General features: G+C 42.0%; 1 protein-coding gene across 3 annotated transcripts in view; it reads left to right on the top strand.

Moving 5' to 3' along the window:
- SH3RF3 (SH3 domain containing ring finger 3) overlaps positions 1–21089 on the top strand; it is a 684824-nt gene that overhangs the window by 552430 nt on the left and 111305 nt on the right. For all 3 annotated transcript variants that reach the window (XM_077296585.1, XM_077296584.1, XM_077296586.1), the window contains one exon: positions 10914–11084. In XM_077296585.1, the coding sequence (XP_077152700.1) occupies positions 10914–11084 (171 nt within the window). The remainder of the gene's footprint in view (positions 1–10913; positions 11085–21089) is intronic.

Genomic DNA, 21089 nt, shown 5'->3' with positions numbered 1-21089 from the left:
TTGTGGTTGTTGTTAAATCTTTATTTTCAGTTTTTACTTAATGATATGCTCGTGCTCCTGGGTGGCCTGTGGGAGGGTCTTTATGTGGTGCTCTGATTAGGTGATCTGCCCCCTATTTTACATGCAGCAAGAATGCATCTATAATGTATAACAATGACCCACCTGCGCTTGTGAGGAAATAAGATTGTTCCATACACTACAGCACTGCCTGCTGTTAGAATAAACAGAGCCGACTGCACTCTGTGATACTGACTCCCTGCAATGATTGCGTGAATGTACACTTACTAGTTCTGGGAGTGAAGATGATCAAGGAAGTCGACCGTTGTCCTTGTATCCTGTCTGCTGCTATGCCGGGCTGGATCGTAGCCTGCAGGGAAATCCAGAACCGGCTGTGCCCAGACAAGTGGCTGAACGCTGGGCGTCTAGGAAGGGACAGGAACCGCTCACTCCTAGCGTGCCCCGGCCGGAAGCAACTTTGGTTGGTTGGAAGCAAGTTGGTTGGTTGCCTTGGTACGCGCCCGCCCAATTTTGTGATGTCACTACCTTAGCCACGCCCCCCCACACACCGCTACTGCTCCGGCGTTGCTTCCGGCCGGGGCACGCTAGGAGTGAGCGGTTCCTGTCCCTTCCTAGATGCCCAGCGTTCAGCCACTTGTCTGGGCACAGCCGGTTCTGGATTTCCCTGCAGGCTACGATCCAGCCCGGCATAGCAGCAGACAGGATACAAGGACAACGGTCGACTTCCTTGATCATCTTCACTCCCAGAACTAGTAAGTGTACATTCACGCAATCATTGCAGGGAGTCAGTATCACAGAGTGCAGTCGGCTCTGTTTATTCTAACAGCAGGCAGTGCTGTAGTGTATGGAACAATCTTATTTCCTCACAAGCGCAGGTGGGTCATTGTTATATTTTAGTATATTTATTTTAGATAGGGTCTAGCACAGTCCCTGTTACCTCACCAGCAGCTCATTTCCCCCTTTTTCCCCTCCCCCTCTCCTATTTTCTAGACAGTGCAGCGCCAGTGTTTTTTTCACTTTTATGCATCTATAATGTGTTTTTCCTGCTTTTCTTTGATGGTATTCATAGATTCTACTGTGCAGATGCCACCAGCGCCATCTTGAAGGAGAAAATCTTTTTTCTCTAGCAAGATGGTACTGCTGGCACCTGGGCAGTAGCAGCTATCGATCGCTGATAGCTGCTACTGCGCAGGCACTGCCGGTGCCATTTTCATACTTTTTTGTTTATGAATCTATGGATACTATCAAAGAAAAGCAAGAAATGCACATTATAAATGTGATCATACTGCAGCGCAAGTGCCGCCAGTGCCTGCCTTCAGAAGGGGATTGTTTTTTTTTCACTATATACAGCTCTGGCAAAAAATTAAGACACCACCAGATCAAAACCCTGTCATGGGCAGCCCAATCTCCAGTCCTGAACCCCACTGAAAACCTCTGGAATGTAATGAAGAGGATGATGGATAGTCACAAGCCATCAAACCAAGAAGAACTGCTTACATTTCTGCACCAGAAGCAGTGTGAAAGACAGGTGGAAAGCATGCCAAGACGCATGAACTATTGCTGCTAAATGATTATGAACTTTTTTTTGCATTACTTGAGGTCTGAAAGCACTGTTTTGTTGTTGTTTTTTTTAATTTTGACCATTTCTCCTTTTCAGAAAAAAAACCCAAAATGTATTGCTTGGAAATTCAGAGACATGTTGTCAGAAGCTTGTAGAATAAAAGAACAATTTAGATTTTTCTCAAAACTATACCTATAAAGAGAAAAATCAGACAAACTGAACATTTTGCAGTGGTCTCTTAATTTTTGCCAGAGCTGTATATGTATAATATTCATTATGTAAAATAGGGTGCAGGTCAATTAGGGATCAGTGACCTGCTATGGATAGCATCAAAGAAGACCATGAAATACACATTATAGATGCAATCATGCTGCATGTAAAATATCGGGCAGGTCAGTGAGGGATCAGTGACCTGTCAGAAGCCATACTGATGAATACCTAATCAGAGCACCACATGAAGAACCTTAATAGCTACTGTGTAGAGTCTGGACATGGAATACGTACCTGCCAAAGCCAACGGTCACAATAAAAGTGTAAGCTCCTTTATGGATCTGAGGATATCCGCCTAGGTGTACAGATATTTCTCTGTGGTTCTGCAGAGTAATGCTCTCTGTTTGTTATACTGTCTTTAAAAACCTGTGTGATTTTGTTGATGCCAAAGTAGAAAAAGATCCTGGTTTACTTTTGCTAAAATTATGCTATTAAATTCACTACTATGATAATACACCTCTCACTGAGGCAGGGGGGCCGCTATGGGGCCTGTGAATTGGGAGGGCCCAGTGCATCTAGGCACCAGGCTTCCCCATCATTACCATTTGCCACCCCAGTCTGATACTGTATATATTTACAGTATGTCTTTATCTATGAATTTGTCCAAAGCTTTACCCAGTATTTTACCAGAAATATTTATGATCTTTTCTGTGTCTTAATTGAAAAAATATCCCCACACTGGGTTTATGATTGGATCTGGTATCAAACTTCAACTTCCCAAAAGCAAAATAAATAATCTTTAGGGTCCAGAACATCAAGCCATGAAAGGTTATATAGCAGGCAATCTGCAAAAAAGGGTTTACATTGATCTCAGGGGGGCTGATAATGTAATCCTTATTAGAGAAAAAGATGGTTGGAAAACAGCGATTAATATACCCGAGGGACACTATATCTTATGATGCCTTTTGGTCTAACCAAAGCTCCAGCTATTTTTCACAATTTTGTTAATGACACATTTTGAGATACAAGTGATCAATACATACTAGTATATTGAGATATATCTGGATGTTGTGTTTGAAACAGACTGCAGTATGATAGTGTTGCAGTCTGCTCCATTCCGGACCCTGGTTTTCCATGTGGCTGAAAGCCACAGGTTTGTTAAAAGCCCTGCAGGAAAGGGTTAGTTAGGTTTTAGTGAGTCTGAGGTGTCTCAGGTCCGTCAGGGACAGAGTGAGTTGGTGTCTGCAGTCATGCAGAACAGTCGGTGTGTTGCAGAGTACGGCCTGTGTAAAGTATCTCAGGACAGAGCTGAGCCAATAGGCCTGGCACCCACAGCATACACAGCGGTGCTGCTGTCCACGGTAACTGGTCTCGGATGTGGACAGTCCTGTGCCCGGAGGTGAACTGGAGGTGGATGTTCTGTGCCCGAAGGAGAACTAGCGTGTTTAACGGCTGCAAACAGGTGGATATGGTGCTCGGCTGCGACATGGAGGATATCAAGGACTGTGTACGACTGTGTGTGTAGAGACTGATACAGCGGTGCAGGACACCCATGGGAACTAGTCAGAGGAGGACTGGCGTGTGTAGTGTCTGTACAGTGGAAGGAAGCCTTATAATATATGATTGCAAATGGTGAAGTGGACACTAATTATGCACTGAAGTTATATGCACTGAAGTCATATGCATTTGTGTGAAGTAGGCCCTTTAATTCTGTGAGGAAACACATTAAAGATGTTTTAGGTTTGAATTTTGTGGGTCCTTGCCTCATCACTGTGTACGGTGCTACCGCTGCACTACAGAAGTTAACTTTCTTGGGTATATTTGTCCTGAAGGATTTACCTCTGAAGGATTTACAGTGTATTTTAACTATATGTTAAAGTTCCTTCTGCTAACTAGGACCTAAATTTATTGGTTTATATGAAATAACTGGTTATTAGTAGTGTTGAGCATTCCGATACCGCAAGTATCGGGTATCGGACGATATTTGCGGTATCGGAATTCCGATACCGAGTTCCGACATTTTTGTGATATCGGAAATCGGAATCGGAAGTTCCCAGTGTATGGTTCCCAGGGTCTGGAGGAGAGGAGACTCTCCTTCAGGCCCTGGGATCCATATTCATGTAAAAAATAAAGAATAAAAATAAAAAATATGGATATACTCACCCCTCCGACGGAGCCTGGACCTCAGACGTGCAACCGGCAGCCTCCGTTCCTAAGAATGAGCGACTGAAGGACCTGCAATGACGTCGCGGCTTGTGATTGGTCGCCTGAGCGGTCACATGAGCGGTCACGCGACCAATCACAAGCCGCGACATCATCGCAGGTCTTTCACTCGCTCATTCTTAGGAACGGAGGCTGCCGGTTACAGCGGTTACTACCATGGCGCGTCAGAGGGTGAGTATATCCCTATTTTTTATTTTTATTCTTTATTTTACGCATGAATATGGATCCCATGGCCTGAAGGAGAGTTTCCTCTCCTTCAGACCCTAGGAACCATCCAGGATACCTTCCGATACTTGTGTCCCATTGACTTGTATTGGTATCGGGTATCGGTATCGGCGATATCCGATATTTTTCGGATATTGGCCGATACCATCCGATACCGATATTTTCAAATATCGGAAGGTATCGCTCAACACTAGTTATTAGTTGCCACCTAATCTGAGAGTAACATAATATAGATACAGAGACCCTGATTACCTCGATATTCCACTTTCTAAGGTTTATCAGTAGGAGATCATCACTAGAATACTATGTACCCTGCTACCATGTAGTCCTCCAAATTCCTGAGCTCTCTATTGCCCCACAACTGATTGGCAGCTGTCAGAAAGCGGTGTAGATGGGGCTATACAGAGTTCAGAATTCAGAGAACTGGTAGCTCTGCAGCAGATGAAACAGTGATTTTATCAAAACTTAAGCAAGCAGCCTAGTAAGTGCTGCCTGAGGTTGCTGCAGTGATGTTGCTTTTCCTTCGGGGAAGGTGATGTCATGCTCAGAGGCAAAAGAGTTCTCTTCACCAGGTAAGGCACACACATGCAACATATTCTGAATCCAGGCCAGGAGGGGGAGATCAATACCTGGATTCAGGGGAGCTTCCCTAAGCTTTATGTATCCTGACCTGGAGGAGGAGCTAGTTAGTTGGTCCTGGGAGACCAAGCAGAGCAGACGTCTAGGAGAGATGTAGTGGAGAGAGAGAGGCCTGGCAGCCATGAAGGAGCTGCAGCCTCTGGGAAGGAGTAACCTGTTGGGTTGCATGTAGAGCAGCCGGAAGGGAAGGAGCACAGGAGAGAGGCAGAGCTCAGAGGGGAACTGTGGCACGGCACCCTCAGAGCTGAAGCTCAGTAGCCAGGTAATGGGAGCCCGAGGCTTTTGTGGACTCTATGACACTGAGCAGAACCGGAGGGCATAACACTACACGTCACCTGCCCGCATCACGCCTGAGAAGCAGCAGCACTGGAAAAGCCCAGGGCATCTGAGCGTCCCTGTAAAAAGGCTCAAGCTGAGTGTCGTGCAGGTACCTGTCCCAGGAAAGGGGGAAACTGGAGGACCTTGTAGGAAGCTTAAAGCAGCAGGGACCTCACTTAGAAAGGCGCAAGTAGGAAAGGCTTATGGACCTCTACTGGGAAAAGAGAACTCTAATTTGCCTCTGAGTCGGCCGGACCACCATCATCCATGCCTGGTACCCTGGACTGTAGCCTGTCACCCACAAGTAAACCAGGTAAAGACATCACTTGTCTCCTCCATTTATTCACTGGCTACACCATCTACGCCACACACCATAGGACCCCTGGGGACCCCACTTCACCTGTGGGAAGCGTAACATCTGGGCTGCCGCAACGTCCCCCAGGGGACCCCTGTAATGCAGCGTCGGTCCCCCTATTGACCGAACCCCACACAGGTGGCGTCACGACAAACTTTGAACATTTAACCCCCTTTAAAGTTGATGCCCAGGGCCACGGACCGGGTCGCAGCCACCGTGACATCACCCGTTTTACGACCGGACCCGGTACCGAGTACCCCACTGCCCTGGGGGCGCATCAATAGCAGTGACAGATTCCCTGCTATAACAAATCCCTGCTTAAAATTTATCACTAGGGTTGAGCGAAACAGATCGGCACTTTTCAAAAGTCGCCGACTTTTAGCAAAGTCGGGTTTCGTGAAACCCGACCCGATCCCACTCTGGGATCGGGTCGGCGGTACACGATCTGTAATCCAAAGTCGGGTTTCATTTTTTATATATATATATATACTGTATATGTCATAGAGACACATATATATATATATTTATATTTACTTCAGCGCGATAATGTTGAAAAGCCGGTAATTCAATTGCCGGCTTTTCATTTCTCCTGCCTAAACCCGACATGATATGAGACATGGTTTACATACAGTAAACCATGTCATATCCCCCTTTTTTTTGCATATTCCACACTACTAATGTTAGTAGTGTGTATGTGCAAAATTTCGGCGCTGTAGCTATTAAATTTAAGGGTTAAATCGCGGAAAAAATTGGCATGGGCTCCCGCGCAATTTTCTCCGCCAGAGTGGTGAAGCCAGTGACTGAGGGCAGATATTAATAGCCAGGCGAGGGTCCATGGTTATTGGCCCCCCCGTGGCTAAAAACATCTGCCCCCAGCCACCCCAGAAAAGGCACATCTGTAAGATGCGCCTATTCTGGCACTTGGCCACTCTCTTCCCACTCCCGTGTAGCAGTGAGATATGGGGTAATGAAGGGTTAATGCCACCTTGCTATTGTAAGGCCGTAGAAAATCGCAGCATGCTGCGTTTGTCACCGTATTGCGCAAAAAAATCGCCAATGAAAGTCTATGGGGGTGAGAAAAATATGGATTACACACGGACCATGCATGTGACTTGCGAGAAATACGCATCGATGTTAGAGAAAAGCCGGTAATTCAATTGCCGGCTGTTCATTTCTCCTTCCCAAACCCAACAGGATATGAGATATGGTTTACATACAGTAAACCATCTCATATCCCTTTTTTTTTTTGCATATTCCACACTACTAATGTTAGTAGTGTGTATGTGCAAAATTTGGGCGCTGTAGCTTGTAAAATAAAGGATTAAATGGAGGAAAAAAATTGGCGTGGGCTCCCGCGCAATTTACTCCGCCAGAGTGGTAAAGCCAGTGACTGAGGGCAGATATTAATAGCCTAGAGAGGGTCCATGGTTATTGGCCCCCCCTGGCTACAAACATCTGCCCCCAGCCACCCCAGAAGAGGCACATCTGGAAGACGCACCTATTCTGGCATTTGGCCACTCTCTTCCCACTCCCGTGTAGCGGTGGGATATGGGGTAAAGAAGGGTTAATGTCACCTTGCTATTGTAAGGTGACATTAAGCCAGACTAATAATGGAGAGGCGTCAATTATGACACCTATCCATTATTAATCCAATAGTACGAAATGGTTAATAAAACACACACACATTATTTAAAAGTATTTTAATGAAATAAAGACACAGGGTGTTGTAATATTTTATTTTACTGGTAATCCACCTGAAGACCCTCGTTCTGTAACAAAGAAAAAATAAAAAAACAATATCTCATACCTTCCGTCGCTCAGGTCAAGTCGCACGAAGTAAATCCATCTGAAGGGGTTAAATCATTTTACAGCCAGGAGCTGTGCTAAAGCAGTGCTCGTGCCTGTAAAACCCCCGGGAATGAATGGATTGCAGGGGAATGACCTGTAGTTACCTTGAGTTGCGTTGATGCACCCTCTGCTGGATGTCCTCATGAACTGGAGCCTTGGAAAAGTTCCCACGCTCGAGTTCATATGAGGACATCCAGCAGAGGGCGCCTCACCACGACTCAAGGTAACTACAGGTCACCCTGCTTTCCATTCATTCCCGGGGATTTTACAGGCACGAGCACTGCTTTAGCAGAGCTCCTGGCTGTAAAATGATTTAACCCCTTCAGATGGATTTACTTCGTGGGACTTGACCTGAGCGACGGAAGGTATGAGATATTGTTGTTTTTTTTTTATTTTTCCTTTGTTACAGAATGAGGGTCTTCAGGTGGATTACCAGTATAATAAAATATTACAACAACCTGTGCTTTTATTTAATTAAAATACTTTTAAATAATGTGTGTGTGTTTTATTAACCATTTTGTACTATTGGATTAATAATGGATAGGTGTCATAATTGACGCCTCTCCATTATTAATCTGGCTTAATGTCACCTTACAATAGCAAGGTGACATTAACCCTTCATTACCCCATATCCCACCGCTACACGGGAGTAAGAAGAGAGTGGCCAAGTGCCAGAATAGGCGCGTCTTCCAGATGTGCCTTTTCTGGGGTGGCTGGGGGCAGATGTTTGTAGCCAGGGGGGGGCAATAACCATGGACCCTCTCTAGGCTATTAATATCTGCCCTCAGTCACTGGCTTTACCACTCTGGTGGAGAAAATTGCGCGGGAGCTACAGCGCCCAAATTTTGCACATATACACTACTAACATTAGTAGTGTGGAATATGCAAAAAAAAGGGATATGAGATGGTTTACTGTATGTAAACCATGTCTCATATCCTGTCGGGTTTGGGAAGGAGAAATGAAAAGCCGGCAATTGAATTACCGGCTTTTCACATATCTCGCACTGAATTACATGTAAATACAGTGTGTATATATATATATATATATATATATATATATATATATATATATATTGTGTGTGTCTCAATAACATATATATATATATATTTATACATACTGTATATATGTTTTAACAAACATTTGAGCACATAAATCCATTAGATGTCAGTTTGGCAAGCCTGCGAGAAAATATCGCAGTACGGATGCGATACGGATTACATACGGAGGATGCCATGCGCAAAATACGCTGACACACCCTGCCTACGGATGACATACGGATCACTATTTTGGGAACATTTCTGCGTATTACGGCCGTAATAAACGGACCGTATTTACATACGCTGAGTGTGACGCCGGCCTTAAGCATATAAAACCTCTAAAACCTTGGTGGTTGGGTTGCACAGTTTACTATAAGGCAGATGAGTGAATGAAGTCAAGTGGTGTAGGTTATTTATCTTGTAGGATAAAAACTGAGTTATGTAGATAAAAAAACATACAAACATCAAAAACAAGCAATGCTTAATTCATTGGAAGCTAAATGTAGCTTAAAGCCTATTCCCTCTACAAAGCTAGGTGTGGCAGCAAAGAACTGAAAAATTCTAAATAAAGCCTGCTGCATAAATACTGAAAAAAATTATATTTTTTTCCATTAATATGATGCCAAAAATAAAATCAAATCTACAGAGAACATCTGAAAAATGCAAGGTTTATGTCCAGTACTTTATCCAATTAAGAATTTATGTCTTGACAAAACTTAATCACTAACAGTCCTCATGCAACTCAGCAGAACACTATTGTAAAGAATAATTGGCACACATAATAGAGAGGCAGCAATATAGCAAAAAAGAGCCACACAGTTATGCACAGTGACCAGTGTACCATAATGAGTACACAGTGCTGGACTTGAGCAAAACTGTAAGGCTGGGATCACACATACGCGAGATACGGCCGAGTCTCGCAGGTGAAAACCCAGCTCTGGCAGCCGCACAGCAATACATGGAGCTGCACTCTCCGCTCCCAAGTGCCGGCGCCAGAGCTGGGTTTTCACCTGCGAGACTCGGCCGTATCTCGCGTATGTGTGATCCCGGCCTAATGCAGTCACTAGGGACTGTGGGCTCTTACCTGATCCCTCAAACTAGGGGATGCCATAGTCTATCCCTGTTCCCTGGATTACACTGGGATCACGTACCTTGCTATGCTTCTGTCTTAGCCCTTATCTGTTCCCTCCCACACCCAGGGAGGTATGAGGCCGAAGTGAATAGGATTAAACTAATCAGACAGACTGAAATAAAATAAAACTACAATCATTCAAAAAACAACAGAGTGGAACACAGAGGAGGGATAGGTAGGAGAATCCAAGCCGCAATTTCCAGAGCAACTCTCCAAACGCCAACTCCAAACACGGACTACATCTCCAACACCAAACAAGGCAGAATGAACTATAACTGGCAAGGTCCCATGCAAGGAGGAGAGTTCTTATACCTGCTGAGAGTAATGAATTTAAAACAGCTAATACCACCCAAAACAGAGAACTCCATGAGTCCAAATAAGCAGTTTAACCTTTGCAGCTCCAGAGCAAAGAAAGCCAGAACTGCTAATAGGACGGTGAAGCAGGTGTATGTGTCACCAGATAACTGAAATCATCTGACCGCACTCTGTCACGTATCCCTGTGACAATAACGCTGATTAACAGTACAAGACACTTTTAATTCACCTTTGAATGTTACCTTCTTCGGATTTTCCAAAGCGATAAAATTAGCATTTGACTTTAGTTTTTTAACACATCAAACTAAAAAGTGCAAAGTATGTAAATGGCTAGCCAGAGACAACAGAAACTTGAGAGATTGAGTGATAACTGTTGCCATTCTTAAATCAATGGGTCCATTAAAGAAGACCTGTCACCAGGTCAAAAGTGGCTATTTTTTGCTTATATTTTATTCTTGCTGCTACTCAAGAGTATTCAGAGTACATATGTACTGTATGTATATATATATATATATATATATATATATATATATATATATATATATACACATTATTATATATAATTCCCTATATGGTTCCAGAGATACGGGTTTTTTATTTAGTGCTAAATTTTGTGGTCTTTACCAAGAAGGTGTAGCTCATAGGATTCTCTGGGGTGATGTCTTGAGGTTACTTTGCATTATTACCTAATGAGCCCCGCGCCCATAGAACTGACCTTAGTAAAGACCATAAAAGTAGCACTAAATAAAAAGGGCCATGTTTGTTGTACCATAAAGTTCAAGAAAAAAACAATACCTAGGGGATTATCTGGAACAAAATAAGAGCAAAAACTGGCCACTTTGACCTGGTGACCAGTCATCTTTAATTGAAAAGTTTATTTCCTCTTTTGTCAGTGTCCTTTTATTTAAAACAGACATAAATTGAAATATTGTAGATTAAATAGAATTGATGAAAATGTTTATGTATTGCCTAATGCATTCACTTTAGTGTGACCTGTGATTTTGCATTACAATGGTATTTTCTTTCTGCAGGTATTTAGCCCTGTATGCCTACAAGCCACAAAAGAATGATGAGCTGGAACTGCGGAAAGGGGAGATGTACAGAGTCACTGAAAAATGCCAAGATGGTTGGTTTAAAGGCACATCGCTCCGTACTGGGTCATCAGGAGTTTTCCCTGGCAATTATGTTACTCCAGTTTCCAGGTGACTGACTTTACCGCAGCCCCATTGATAACTAAATTATCTGAGCGTGCTTGTACAAAATTCTATGTGTCTCCATGGTAACAGACTACAAACAAATCCTGTGTAGTCTGATCCTGCGGTCATGCTACTTCCTTCTGCCCATTACTTCTTAGTTAACTTAAAGAGAATATAAAAAATGGCAGATGTAAGCAAGGATGAATTATCAAACTATACTGGACTATGTGAATGTGTTTAAAGAGTTTTTTAATCTCTTTTTCAAAAGTAACCAGAAAGAAGGCATCATTGCAAAATAAAGAAAGAAGTGTTACCGCTTTAAACTCTCACCTCTCCAGCTCCCCGATCATGTAGTTTCCGCCGAGAGTGAAAGTGATTATGTCTGTCCATACAGTCACCTCATGGCCAAAGCCACCAATTTGAGTCACAGTAGAATCCAGTGATGAAATGGCTGGGTTTCGGGGAGAGGTAATTAACACTTCACTCTTTATTTTATATTGATCGCTTCCCTGTGCACATTTTTCCAAAAGTGAAGAAAACCCTTTAATTTTTTTTTATCTCGATTATATTGCAGTTGCCTCTTCAGTGGTAGAATGTGTTTTCACATTACTGAAAACATAGTTGACAGTTGGTGCTTTTAAAATTCTATAGAGTGACGAACTAGAGGCAGACATAGACATTCTGCTGCAATTTCTCCATGAGCACCAACTGTCATTTAATATCTCAGTAGAATTTGAACATTAATATTCACTGAAGGCAGAATTTAGCAGTGAACTGTGAATTTTGAGAATGACTGATCAGTTCCAGAAGAGAAAAGCAAATTTCTCTGATAACATGGACTGTATTACAAATTTTCACTTGTACTATTGATTTCTGAGAAAATGTAAATGACAGATACTATTTAACTGTTTTAAGGCATTCCTATCTTCACATTAATTTTATTTTAGTTGTAGAAAGCAATATAAGAAAAAACTTCACATAATTGTTTTCATCCTCTTCTGCTGTATTTAGAATTAAAATATCTTGTTTTTCAATTAATTTATGTTTTTAATTAGGAAAACCATAGGCATTTAGGTTGCATTCTTTTCACTATACAACACTAATTTTGTTTCCAGGAAGAAAAACACCCAAATACCCAATGCATTGCTATGAAAAGTATTTTCACTTCATAGGCTATGTAGACATGTAAATTATTTTCATTTTTGTATGATCTGCATAAAGTGGTTGAAGGTTCTGCTTCCATTATAACAGTGGGTGTTAATCTAATTTCGGCTTATTTATTTCCTGCTGCCTTTAGGATATGCTCAAAAATAGTGGACATATTGCGGGGGGGGTTTTGTGTGCAAAACGTGTGCGTTTTACAGTGAAAATCTAAATGGATGTGATTTAATGAAACCTCATGCCCACTGTGTTTTTAAAGATGCTGTCAAATTATGCATTTTTTGTGCATTTTAGTGCATTTTAGTGAATCCCTATGTTTCTGCACTAAGTAATGGATAAAAAAAATGCTGCGTCAAATCTGCACCGCGAAAGCATAAAATAAGTGCAAAGCAGGAAAAAAAACAAATGAGCACAATAAATAAAGCTTATTCTGATGTGCACAGCTGAAGAAAAAAAAAAGCAGTGGAAAAAAGCAGCGTGTTTGTACCTGGGAATATGGCTTTCTATTGCCAACATATTCCTCAACATTAGACCATGTTCACACGTTCAGTATTTGATCAATATTTTACATTAGTAAGCCAAAACCAGAAGTGGGTGAAAAGTGCTGAAGTGGCGCATGTGTATCTATTAAACTTTTCATCGAAGGGCGCAGTGAGACAGCCATATAAGATGGACGATGATCGCATTGCAATGCTCGGACTGACCAGCAGCTCTCCTGATCCGAGTATGATAGCTGTATGTATTTTAATGCAGCTGTCATGCTCGGATCAGGAGAGCCACCAGCCAGTCCGTGCACTTCTATGCGATCATCGTCTGTCATATACGGCCGTCTGACTGTGCCCAAATTGTTCCACTGCTGATTTTGGGCTTACAAATACTGATGTAAAATACTGACCAAATGGTAAGCTTGTGAACATGGCCTTTTAGTAAATTTGTAATCACACAAGTGCCTGTCCCCATTGGAGCTCAGACCCTGTCTCAAAAACTGATAGACTAGCTATACATCTTAGATTTAGCAAAAAAGCAGAGCTGAAGAAGCTAACCCCGCCCACACAAGGCTTTGTATATCCAATGTCCATAGGCAGTGAGCTACCTATCACAGGAGAGGGTGTGTCAGACTAGCATGCTCACGCTGCTGTGTCCCAACAATGATAAGCTGCCTAGTGCTAAAACAATCATTGCAAGCAAACAAAACTACAGAGTGTGATAAAAGAGGCATTGCTGAAATATGTGTTTTAACCCCTACTTCATGCTGTCTTCATATCACATAGCAAGAACCAGATGACAGATCCCCTTTAAGTTCACCAAAGGATAATAAACTAAGAAACGTCTTTCTAAACACAATGGCGCAAGTTAAAGAGGCCCCTCGATGTAACACATGATGTACTCATCCAGAAAAGAAACTTGAACATTGAAATAGCTAATGTCTAAAATCTGCATACACTTTCTTAGAGAGCCTTTTCATTTTGGGGTATGCAAAAAGCAGGAGTACTCATAGGAAACCCATGAAAGCACAAGGAGAATATGAAAAAAGGACCCTAAGACTGCAAAGCAAAAGTCCTAACCCCTACAGTATAACTACGTTTTAAGACAATAAACTGGACAAGCACTCTAATGGCTACCGATAGATTTAATATTTTAAGATCAGAAATACATTAAAATTGTTGTCCTGCAGCTCTGCTCTTAGACATCTGGCTAGCTGCTATCCCACCCCGTAGCTGTTTCGTTAAGGCTTCTTTCACACTTCAGTTGTTTGGCGTCAGTCACTTCCGACATAGTGACGGATCGACGGATCCGTCACAATTGTTGAGAAAATGGTTCCAACGGATCCGTTTTTTTTGACGAATCCATTACTTGGGGGTTGTCTGGGAAAAGTATCTACTTTTTGGAGCATGCGCAATTGAAAAAACGGATTGGGGCGACGGATCCGCCGAAATGACGGTCGCGACGGATCCGTCGCCCATAGGCAGCCATTCTATGGAATGACGGACGCGACGGATCCGCCGCGTACCGTCATTTCGGCGTTGACAAAAAACGTTTCAATGTCCGTCTATGTCTAGACAACGTCCGCCAAATTTCGACGGATCCGTCGCATGACGGATGGAACTGACGACCATCCGTCACAATCCGTCGCCAATGCAAGTCTATGGGAAAATAACGGATCCGCCAAAAAAAAATGACGGATCCGTTATTTGAGGAAACTGGCGGTTTTAGACTGACGCCAAAAAACTGAAGTGTGAAAGAGGCCTAAGATATGGACTTTGTTTTCTAACCCTATACAACCCATCCTATATATTTAGCTCTCACTTTGCAGCTTAACAGATCAAATATAAAAGTCCCGCTCGACCGTATGTTCTCATTTTATATACACAAGTGTTTATACAAAACAATGACCAACTTTATCTAAAGTGTCAATGGAAACATGACAACTATTATTATTTGCTAACTCTGACATATGCAGCTCTTTGCTCCTTTTGTTATGTCATAGAGAACACATGATCTGTCGGCTGAATGAGCTCTCCTTGTGTATGGGAGAGATGCCTGAAATGGCTGCCGTTGGCCATCTAATGGCTATGGCGGGCTTTATTTTGTTTATGTGTATATTACTATAGGGCTGGATTTGTACATCCATGTTTGGCGGTCAAAGTACTGACCACGACGTATGGACTGACCATGAATCTCCTGACCTGAACTTGCCAGCTTCATATATGCCTATGGGGATTTTGGATTTGGCTCGAGAGAAGGAGCAAGGGGGGACCAAGAAACATGGATGTAAGAATCTGGCCTTACTGCCTCATGAATGGTGATACTTGTACACATCTGAGTTTCTTGACACCTGCTATAGCCTAGCCCACGGTCATACCTCCTATACAGGGCTAATCATAAAATTTCCCTCTACAGTGTCGGCCAGTGACCTCAAAAAGTACAAGCCAGAGTGCTTGCTGTGAAATGGCCGCACCTCGGCTGTGCTTTCTATGTTGGCACAATTGGCAAGTTCTAACAACAGAACATATATTATTTATATAAACAATAATGTAAAAAGTCAATTAGTATTGTGTATATGTATTACATAATAATGATTAATAACTGTTTTTATGATTCTACCATCACACCGATATGTTTTCCACACCATATAGTGTTACTAGGCCTGGCTTGTGTCCATTTATTTGTTATTCCATGCTATAGAGCAATGCTTAGGGCATCTACTCCATATGTTTGTAATGGCATTGTGTTGTCATGGCAACAGATTGTCCCGGGGATTTATGTGCATCTCTTAACGGTTGGCAATAGTAAAAACATGGCAAACAAAATGAGTTCCCAGGGACCAGTCTTAAACCAACACTTTTTATGTAAAACTGCTGCAGCAGCACAGCTTCACTGGTACACGATCATACTGTATGTAATATTTATCTGTGCTTTCTGGTAAGGATAGCATAGACCTTACGGGAAATAATTTGCAGGTCTGAATGGCTTTTTGCACAATCAATACTTCAAGTCAATTGCCTGCTAACTTTCTTACTCATTTAACCATTCGATGCCAAAGACAATTTTGACTATATGATGGGGGGATTATTTATTGAACCCCACCTTTAATGAGATATAGCTGTTTTATTTTTGTTTTATAATTTCTAGCCATACAGGTGCTTGTTTTTTTTTACAGGACAAGTTGTATTTTTTTAACTTTTAGCTTTTTTTTTTTTATTTCCCACCAACATAAAATAGTAATTCTACAATATTTAGATTGTTGGGTTTGTTGATATGGCCTTATTTGTGGGTCAAATTTACATTGTATACTGCACTATAAAAGCATATTTTACATATATTTTTTCTTGTTATGACATTTTTAGAGCCATATCTTGTTTTCATTGTTATTATTTAGGGCCCGGGGTGTGTTATTATGGATTTTGTTAGGGTTGGAGAACAAAAAATAGCAATTCTGGTATTTATGGCTATTTTCTAGAAGAGTACTGTGCATACAGCCATTGCAGTTACACATTTTGTCCTACACATGTTTATTTCCTTTTTGTGAGTTGAAGAAATACAAAAAAACTAAGAAAAGACAAATTGGACATACTTTAGCACAAAACCCCAAAAACGGGCCGGACAAAATTGTTGGCACCCTCAACTTAACGCCTTAGTGACAGAGCCAATTTGGTAATTAATGACCAAGCCAATTCTGACCACTAGGGTTGAGCGAAACAGATCGGCCAATTTCAAAAGTCGCCGACTTTTGGGAAAGTCGGGTTTCGTGAAACCCGACCCGATCTCACTGTGGGATCGGGTCGGCCGTCGGCGATCTTCGCTCCAAAGTCGGGTTTCGTTTTTTATATATATATGTCATTGAGACACATATATACATATATATATATTTATATTTACTTCAGCGCGATATATGTGAAAAGCCGGTAATTCAATTGCCGGCTTTTCATTTCTCCTGCCTAAACCCGACATGATATGAGACATGGTTTACATACAGTAAACCATGTCATATCCCCCTTTTTTTTGCATATTCCACACAACTAATGTTAGTAGTGTGTATGTGCAAAATTTCGGCGCTGTAGCTATTAAATTTAAGGGTTAAATCGCGGAAAAAATTGGCGTGGGCTCCCGCGCAATTTTCTCCGCCAGAGTGGTAAAGCCAGTGACTGAGGGCAGATATTAATAGCCTAGAGAGGGTCCATGGTTATTGGCCCCCCCTGGCTACAAACATCTGCCCCCAGCCACCCCAGAAAAGGCACATCTGGAAGATGCGCCTATTCTGGCACTTGGCCACTCTCTTCCCACTCCCGTGTAGCGGTGGGATATGGGGTAATGAAGGGTTAATGCCACCTTGCTATTGTAAGGTGACATTAAGCCAGATTAATAATGGAGAGGCGTCAATTATGACACCTATCCATTATTAATCCAATTGTATGAAATGGTTAAAAAAACACACACAATATTGCAAAGTATTTTAATGAAATAAACACACAGGTTGTTGTAATATTTTATTGTTCTCTCAATCCACCTGAAGACCCTCGCTCTGTAACAAAGGAAACATAATAAACCAACAATATACATACCATCTGTAGATCTGTAACGTCCCACGATGTAAATCCATCTGAAAGGGTTAAAATATTTTACAGGCAGGAGCTCTGCTAATGCAGCTGTGCTCGTGCCTGTAAACCCCGGGGAATGAAGGAAATGTAGGTCAATGACCTATAGTTACCTTCAGTCGCGGTGATGCGCCCTCTGCTGGATGTCCTCATGAACTGCAGCCTGGGAACTTTTTCCCACGCTCGACGTCATATGAGGACATCCAGCACGGGGCGCATCACCGCGACTGAAGGTAACTATAGGTCATTGACCTACATTTCCTTCATTCCCCGGGGTTTACAGGCACGAGCACAGCTGTATTAGCAGAGCTCCTGCCTGTAAAATATTTTAACCCTTTCAGATGGATTTACATCATGGGACGTTACGTTACGTTTAGGCAGGAGAAATGAAAAGCCGGCAATTGAATTACCGGCTTTTCACATATATCGCGCTGAAGTAAATATAAAAATATAGAGATTTTCCATTACCTTGCATTGGGTTTCGTGTATCGGCCGATCGCCAACCCCGACTTTTCAAGAAGATCGGCCGATTTCACTCGACTCGACTTTTGACTCGACCTCAAAAAAGGAAAAGATGCTCAACCCTACTGACCACTGTCACTTTTTGAGGTTATAGCTCTGGAATGCTTCAATGTATCCCACTATTTCTGAGAATTTTTTTTGTGACATATTGTACTTCATGTAAGTGGTAAAATTTCTTTGATATACACTAACCATTCAAAAGTTTAGGGTCACTTAGAAATTTCCTTATTTTTTAAAGAAAAGCACAGTTTTTTCCAATGAAGCTAACATGAAATGATTCATATATACACTCTATACATTGTTAATGTGGTAAATGACTATTCTAGCTGCAAACGTCTGGTTTGTAATGCAATATTTTTATAGGTGTATAGAGGCCCATTTCCAACAACCATCACTCCAGTGTTCTTATGATACTTTGTGTTTTCTGTCTAAGAAGGCTAATGGATGGTTAGAATACCCTTGAAAACCCTTGTTCAAGTATGTTAGCACAGCTGAAAACAGTTTGGCTGATTATAGAACCTATAAACCTGACCTTCCTTTGAGCTAGTTGAGAATCTGGAGCATTACATTTATTGGTTCCATTAAACTCTCAAAATGGCCAGAGAAATGAACTTTCATGTGAAACTCTGTAGTCTATTTTTGTTCTTAGAAATGAAGGCCATTCCATGCGAGAAATTGCCAAGAAACTAAAGATTTCCTACAACGGTGTGTACTACTCCCTTCAGAGGAGAGCACAAACAGACTCTAACCAGAGTAGAAAAAGAAGTGGGAGGCCCACTGCCCAACTGTGCAACAAGACAAGTACATTAGAGTCTGTAGTTTGAGAAATCGATGCCTCACAGGTCCTCAACTAGCAGCTTCATTAAATAGTGCACGCAAAACGCCAGTGTCAACATCTACAGTGAAGAGGCGACTCCAGGATGCTGGCATTCAGGGCAGAGTGGCAAAAGAAAAAGCCATATCTGAGACTGGCTAATAAAAGGAAAAGATTAGTATGGGCAAAAGAACACAGGCATTGGACAGAAGAAGATTGGAAAAAAGTGTTATGGACAGACGAATCCAAGTTTGAGGTGTTTGGATCACACAGAAGTACATTTGTGAGACAGAGAAAAACTGAAAAGATGCTGGAAGAGTGCCTGATGCCATCTGTCAAGCATGGTAGAGGTAATGTGACGGTCTGGGGTTGCTTTGGTGCTGGTAAAGTGGGAGATTTGTACAAGGTAAAAGGGATTTTGAATAAGAAAGGCTATCACTCTATTTTGCAACTCCATGCCATACCCTGAGGACAGCTCTTGATTGGAGCCAATTTCATCCTACAACAGGACAATGACCCAAAGTACACCCCCAAATTATGCAAGAATTATTTAGGGAAGAAGCAGGCAGCTGGTATTCTATCTGTAATGGAGTGGCCAGCGCAGTCACCAGATCTCAACCCCATTGAGCTGTTGTGGGAGCAGCTTGACCATATGGTACGCAAAAAGTGCCCATCAAACTAAACCAACTTGTGGGAGGGGCTCCTGGAAGCATGGGGTGAAATTTCTCCAGATTATCTCAGCAAATTAACTGCTAGAATAACAAAGGTCTGCAATCCTGTAATTGCTGCAAAGGGAGCTTTCTTTGACAAAAGCAAAGTTTGAAGGAGAAAATTGTTATTTCAAATAAAAATCTTTTTTTCGTTCCTTGTCAATGTCTGGACTAGATTTTCAATTCATTTGGCAACTCACTTGATTAATAAAAGTATGAGTTTTCATGGAAAACACAAAATTGTCTGGGTGACCCTAAACTTTTGAACGGTAGTGTAACTTGCGGTTATTTATGACAAAAACAGAAATTTAGCGAAAATTGACATTTTCAAACTTTTAATTTTTACACCCTTAAATCAGAGTGATGGCACACAAGCTAGTTAATACATAACATTTCTCACATGTCAACTTTACATCAGCACAATTTTGGAAACTTTTTTTTGTTAGGAAGTTATAAGGGTTAAAAATTGACCAGCGATTTCTAATTTTTCCAACAAAATGTATAAACAGTTTTTAGTTTGGGGGGTCAATTTATCAGAAAATATCCAAAATTTACACCATTCTAAAAACTTCACCCTTCAAGGTGCGCAGAACCACATTCAAGAAGTTTTTAACCCTTCTGGTGCTTCACGAGAACTAAAGCAGTGTGGAAGGAAAAAAGAACATTTTACTTTTTTTTAAAAAAAAATCACTTTGGAATCAATTTTTTTTATTTTCACAAGGGCATCAAGAGAAAATGGACCACAAAATTTGTTGTACATTTTCTCCAGATTACGACGATACCCCGTATGTGGGGGAAAGCCACTGTTTGGGCACATGGCAGGGCTCAGAACGGAGGGAGCACCGTTTGAATTTTTGCATGCAAAATTGTCTGGAATCAATGGTGGGCACCATGTCGCATTTGGAGACCCCCTAATGTACTTAAACAGTGGGTCCCCCAATTCTAACTCCAACCCTAACCCCAACAGACCCCTAACCCTAATCCCAATCCTAATCATAACCCTAACCCCAACACACCCCTAACCCAACCCTAACCATAACCCAAATCACAACCCTAACCCTAACTCACCCCTAACCCTAATCCCAACCATAACCCTAACCACAACCCTAACCCCAACACAACCCTAACCTTAACCCTTGCCCCAACTCTAACCCTAGCCCAACCCTAATCCTAGCCCAACCCTAGCTTTAGCTCCAACCCTAGCTCTAGCCCAAACCCTAACCCTAGACCCAACCCTAGTCCAACCCTAACCTTAGCTCTAGCCCCAACTCTAACCCTAGTCCTAGCACAACCCTAACCCTAATGGAAAAATGAAAATAAATAAATTTTTTATTTTATTATTTTTACCTAACTAAGGGGGGCGTTTCATTTACAATTTTTTTATTTTGATCACTGTGATCGCATCTATCACAGTGATCAAAATAAGTCAATAGGAAAAATTTCCTATTGTTGCCGAGTGCTGGCTGGCAGATCTTGGCCGGTGCACTGTGCAGACACCTGCCATTTTCTTCCCAGAAGAAGATGCCGATGGCTTTGGTACAGGACCGGGGGTGTAGGAGGGTCCAGGGACACCGGAGGTACTGGGAGAGCTTGGGGGATCCCATTTCTCTCTCCTCTGATGTGCTAGATCATATAAGAGGAGAGAGAAGTTAAATGGGATATCGGCCTTTTTTTTGCAGTCGCCTTTATTCCGTGAATAATGGTGTTT

This window comes from Ranitomeya variabilis, chromosome 3 (genome assembly GCF_051348905.1).
Source record: "Ranitomeya variabilis isolate aRanVar5 chromosome 3, aRanVar5.hap1, whole genome shotgun sequence".
Classification (NCBI taxonomy): domain Eukaryota; kingdom Metazoa; phylum Chordata; class Amphibia; order Anura; family Dendrobatidae; genus Ranitomeya; species Ranitomeya variabilis.
The sequence above is the reverse complement of the archived record's forward strand: the minus strand, read 5'-3'. Positions and strand labels throughout refer to the sequence as shown.